Source organism: Salmo trutta, chromosome 3, assembly GCF_901001165.1.
Source record: "Salmo trutta chromosome 3, fSalTru1.1, whole genome shotgun sequence".
NCBI lineage: Eukaryota > Metazoa > Chordata > Actinopteri > Salmoniformes > Salmonidae > Salmo > Salmo trutta.
Window position 1 is genome coordinate 59,240,704 of NC_042959.1, and position 6,118 is coordinate 59,246,821.

At 46.2% G+C, this 6,118-nt stretch overlaps 1 protein-coding gene across 1 annotated transcript in view; it reads right to left on the reverse strand.

Moving 5' to 3' along the window:
- LOC115165664 (serine/threonine-protein kinase fray2-like) overlaps positions 1-5,552 on the reverse strand; it is a 32,436-nt gene extending 26,884 nt beyond the window's left edge. The window contains exon 1 of the mRNA XM_029718933.1: positions 5,437-5,552. Coding sequence (XP_029574793.1) covers positions 5,437-5,552 — 116 coding nt within the window. The remainder of the gene's footprint in view (positions 1-5,436) is intronic.
- Between the last annotated feature and the right edge of the window lie 566 nt (positions 5,553-6,118).

Here is a 6,118-nt window from a genome sequence, read left to right on the forward strand (position 1 = left end):
TCTACAGTTTGAACGGGAAATGGGAAAATACAGAATAGAACAGTCTGTACAGGACCTAAGTAAAGCCAGTGTGTCTATGTATGCGGATGACTCAACACTATACACGTCAGCTACTACAGCCACTGAAATCACTACAGCACTTAACAAAGAGCTGCAGTTAGTTTCAGAATGGGTCGCAAGGAATAAGTTAGTCCTAAATATTTCATAAACTAAAAGCATTGTATTTGGGACAAATCATTCACTAAACCCTAAACCTCTATTAAATCTTGTAATTAATCATGTGGAAATTGAGCAAGTTGAGGTGACTAAACCGCTTGGAGTAACCCTGGATTGTAAAATGTCATGGTTAAAACATATTGATACAATAGTAGCTAAGATGAGGAGAAGTCTGTCCATAATAAAGCGCTGCTCTGTCTTCTTAACAACACCATCAACAAGGCAGGTCCTACAGGTCCTAGTTTTGTCACACCTGGACTACTGTTCAGTCGTGTGGTCAGGTGCCACAAAGAGGGATTTAGGAAATTGACAATTGACTCAGAACAGGGCAGCACGGCTGGCCCTTAAAAGTACACTGGGTGCTAACATTAATGATATACATGTCAATCTCTCATGGCTCTAAGTGGAGGAGAGATTGACTTCAATACTTTGTTTTGTAAGAAGTGTTGACAAGCTGAATGCACCGAGCTGTCTGTTTAAACTACTAGCACACAGCTCAGACACCCATGCATACCCCACAAGACATGCCACCAGAGGTCTCTTCACAATCCAGAACAGTCCAGAACAGACTATGGGAGGCACATAATACTACATAGAGCCATGACTACATGTAACTGTATTCCACATCAGGTAATTGAAGCAAGCAGTAGAATCAGATAAAACAAACTGATAAAAATATATCTTATGGAACAGCGGGGACTGTGAAGAGACACACACACACAGGTGCACATGCTAGCACACACACGTACATTGTAATATTGTTTTATGGTGGTATTATACATTTTGTGTTGTAGATACTGTATGTAGTGGTGTAATAATGTTATATGATGTACTGTTTTATTTTTTGTTTAATGAGTAATGTAAGTGCCTTAATGTGTTTGGACCCCAGGAAGAGTAGCTGCTTCCTTGGCGAATGGGGATCCATAATAAATACAAATAAATACAAATAGAGACTTCACAAGAAATGGAGGCTCTGATACTTTTGGGAATGGAATGCTGTATGAATCATATCCAGTTGATTAATTCCAGTATTGGCTGTCAAAGTGCTGGTTCCCTTTCAGTCGGTCACTATGGGGAGTCAACGATCAATCCTATTCACCTGAAGCAAAGTGAAATCACGCTCAACGGGCCAATCAATGCCGAGCCTGCCCTCGGAAGCCCCGCCTTCCTGGCTATAATATCAGGGCTCGCATACATTTCCTAAATTCTTTGCATTTCTGCTCGCCTGAAGGAAGAACATGTCACGCAATTTAGAACATTTTAAGAACAAGAAAGTTACGAGATTCGGCTCTAATTTAGGATTACAGTGAGGGAAAAAAGTATTTGATCCCCTGCTGATTTGTACGTTTGCCCACTGACAAAGAAATGATCAGTCTATAATTTTAATGGTAGGTTTATTTGAACAGTGAGAGACAGAATAACAACAGAAAAATCCAGAAAAACGCATGTCAAAAATGTTATAAATTGATTTGCATTTTAATGAGGGAAATATGTATTTGACCCCCTCTCAATCAGAAAGATTTCTGGCTCCCAGGTGTCTTTTATACAGGTAATGAGCTGAGATTAGGAGCACACTCTTAAAGGGAGTGCTCCTAATCTCAGCTTGTTACCTGTATAAAAGACACCTGTCCACAGAAGCAATCAATCAATCAGATTCCAAACTCTCCACCATGGCCAAGACCAAAGAGCTCTCCAAGGATGTCAGGGACAAGATTGTAGACCTACACAAGGCTGGAATGGGCTACAAGACCATCGCCAAGCAGCTTGGTGAGAAGGTGACAACAGTTGGTGTGATTATTCACAAATGGAAGAAACAGCAAAGAACTGTCAATCTCCCTCGGCCTGGGGCTCCATGCAAGATCTCACCTCGTGGACTTGCAATGATAATGAGAATGGTGAGGAATCAGCCCAGAACTACACGGGAGGATCTTGTCAATGATCTCAAGGCAGCTGGGACAATAGTCACCAAGAAAACAATTGGTAACACACTACGCCGTGAAGGACTGAAATCCTGCAGCTCCCGCAAGGTCCCCCTGCTCAAGAAAGCACATATACATGCCCGTCTGAAGTTTGCCAATGAACATCTGAATGATTCAGGGGACAACTGGGTGAAAGTGTTGTGGTCAGATGAGACCAAAATTGAGCTCTTTGGCATCAACTCAACTCGCCGTGTTTGGAGGAGGAGGAATGCTGCCTATGACCCCAAGAACACCATCCCCACCATCAAACATGGAAGTGGAAACATTATGCTTTGGGGGTGTTTTTCTGCTAAGGGGACAGGACAACTTCACCTCGTCAAAGGGACGATGGACGGGGCCATGTACCGTCAAATCTTGGGTGAGAAGCTCCTTGCCTCAGCCAGGGCATTGAAAATGGGTCGTGGATGGGTATTCCAGCATGACAATGACCCAAAACACACGGCCAAGGCAACAAAGGAGTGGCTCAAGAAGAGCACATTAAGGTCCTGGAGTGGCCTAGCCAGTCTCCAGACCTTAATCCCATAGAAAATCTGTGGAGGGAGCTGAAGGTTCGAGTTGCCAAATGTCAGCCTCGAAACCTTAATGTCTTGGAGAAGATCTGCAAAGAGGAGTGGGAAAAAATCCCTCCTGAGATGTGTGCAAACCTGGTGGCCCACTACAAGAAACGTTTGACCTCTGTGATTGCCAACAAGGGTTTTGCCACCAAGTACCAAGTCATGTTTTGCAGAGGGGTCAAATACTTATTTCCCTCATTAAAATGTAAATCAATTTATAACATTTTTGACATGCGTTTTTCTGGATTTTGTTGTTGTTATTCTGTCTCTCAATGTTCAAATAAACCTACCATTAAAATTATAGACTGATCATTTGTTTGTCAGTGGGCAAACGTACAAAATCAGCAGGGGATCAAATACTTTTTTTAGTGGGGAGAGCGTACTCGTCCCCCTTGATGTTGCGAGTTTTGGGTCTTGGTATTGGTTTTTGTGTTTGCTAATAGATAACTTCTTTCTGCTCTGCTTGTGTAGCCAGTGCTCCCTTACTTGAGTAAGATGGTCAGTGGTAAGAGTAAGTTCAAAAAGGCTAACCTGCCGAATTTGAACCGGAGATGATAGGAGTCCGGATTCCAGGGATGATATACTTTCCTTGGTTGACACTGGTGGGTTTCCAGAGTTTGAATCAGATGACATCAATCTGTGGGAGTCTGAAGCCCCGGCTTTGGATTCGGTGGGGGAGAGGTGATTGAATGTCTTCTCCCCCGCAGCAGAGGTCTTCCAGGTGTGGGGGAAGGTTTTTCCCTTCTGTCCCTGCAGCGGTAGAGCGTCGCTTACCCCTGTTTTAAAGATTTTGCAGATGAGCTAATGGCGACCTGGGAGTCCCCTCATTCAGCCAGGCTGGTGCTACCAGGTTATGATGAGTTCATGAATGTAAAGGGTATGGAGGAGGTGGGGTTCGTTAGCACACTGCCGATGGATGGCGAGCTATTTAGCCCCAGAGGCTATCGAGGGGGCTAATCCAGCACAGTACTTCTGACTAAACAGTGCTGGTTCTCGGCGGATCAGCTGGACAAAGTGTAGCAGGCTGAGGGTGAGGCGGCCCGGTCGTTGAATGTGGTCACTATGCTGCAGATGTATCATATCGATGTAGCTGTATCACCTCTGGTTGACGTTGTCCTGGATTCCTGAGAGGCACAAGCAGATATATTTGGATGAGCCAATTTCACCAACAAGGGCAACAGTGCTCCCAAGTGGCTTGGTCAATGGGGGCAAGTTACTGGTTGCTGAAGTCCCCAAACCAAATGTCAGGTATCAGAACAGAGGTACCATGAAAGAACATTATTTTTCTACCCAAGGTTCCTCTTTGTTCAGGAGTATCGAGAGTGCGGTGTTGTCTAGGTCTGGGCATAATAAACACAGTTCCTTCCCCACATTCAGAAACACGGTTGTCAAGAGTGGTGGATATGAAAACAAGAAAGAGAAAAAAAACAAATGATCCCAGTCCTGAGGGTGGCGCTCTGCCCCTTCAGGACTTAATGTATGGGAGACTGGCAGCATGCTCCATCCAGTGGTGGGCATGCACAGTTTCACCATCGGTGGTGAGGACGGTGACGTGGGGGTACGGTTTACAGTTTGCTGTGCACCCTCCTCCTTTTCGTGGCATCATTACGTCAATGGTTCCCGACGTCCTAGCACCTCTTGAGAGAGAATATTTCCTCTTTCCTTCAAAAGCAGGATATTCGGGTGGTTCCGTGTCAGAAGTACAGAGTGGTTGGGACAGCCAGTACTTCTTAGTTACCAAGAAAGATTAAACGTTGTGTCCCACTTTGGACTTGCGTGTTTTAAACAAGCAGCTCAAGGTTTGCAAGTTCAAAATGCTCACACTTCGCCGTCTATTGCACTCGGTTCATCCCAGCGATTGTTTCATGAATATTTTCATGTGGCTATACACCCTCCCCACAAAAGGTTTCTGAGGCTACGTTTCGAGGGTGTGGGTTTCTGCTCCTGCTTTTCGGGCTCTGCCTATTGCCTGCACCATTTCTATGGTGGTGGAGGTGGCTTTGGCACCGGTGCCAAGGGATCAGAATATTGGCCTATCTGGATGATTGGCTGGTCGTAGCGAGAGAACAAGTGGAGCTCCACACTGCCACGCTGGTTTTCCATATTCAGTTGCTGGGGTTCATAGTGAATCACAAGAAAAGGTTGTATGACTTCTGCTCAGCGCATTCAGTTATTGGGTCTCGTTCTAGACTCCGTTATGAATCATGCGTTTTTGTCCGAACAGAGGAGGGTTGCATTCTGGCTCTGTCTGGCACGGTTTCAACTGGGGCACTCAGTGTCTTTTCGCTGGTGCCTGCGGTTATTGGGTCTGATGGCCTCTATGATAGCTCTGGTGCCTCTGGGCCTTTTGTTGATGCATCTGTTTTTGCGCTGGGTGATTGCTACGCATCTGGATGCATCTCGCCACTGCCATCAGTTTCTCAAGGTATCCCTGTCGTGCCTAAGGGCATTGACTCCTTGGAGGGACCCGCAACTGTTGTTGCAGGAGGTTCTCATGGGCAGGGTAGTGTCCTGTAGGGTGATTATGACAGATGCATCCTTACTGGGATAGGGAGCGCTGTGATTTGGCCAACTGTATGGGACCGGTTTAGCAGGGCCGACATAGAGCTTTACGCATTGCGAGAAACCGCGCATTGTTGTCTGTTTTTCTCAATGAGGGATCTGGGCACTCCGTTAGGAAAGGATGCCTTGGACCTTGCTCTATGCGTTTCCTCCGGTGGACCTGATTCACGCCACCGTAGAGTGGGTCCGTCAGGAGGGTCTGTTGTTGATTCTGGTGGCTCTCCGTTGGCCCTACAACCATGGTTCCCAGAGATCATCCGCTTGTTAGATGGGAGACCCGTGGTGGGTCATCGGGATCTATTGCTCCAGGCGCACGGGAGAGTTTGGCACCCACAACCACAGATACAGGATCTGTTTGGCCACTGAAAGGTTGAATTTGACAGCTAGGAGTTTACCCTCGAACGAGATTATGACTATACAGTCTACGCTTGCGCCCTCTACATATAAGTAGTGTGCGTTTAAGGGTTGGTGCCAGGTTAAAGGAGTTTCTCCTTTTCAGAGCTCTTTGGTGGACATTTTGATGTTCTTGCAAGAGGTTTTTGGTCAGGGCCTTTCTTTTTCCACATTGAAGGCTCTACCCGGGGGACTCATCCTCTGGTGGTGCAGTTCCTGAAAGGCATGCGTTGGCTCAGACCAGTGTCTATGCCTATGGCACCGGCCTAGGCCTTGGTCCTGGACACTCTGTGTAAGCCTCCGTTTAAACCACTGGAGTCTGTGTACCTGAAGGTCCTTTCTCACAAGTGATGTTACGTCCTAAAGCAGCTTTTGCTCCCAAGGTTATACCTATGTCATTTGAGTTCTTCCACT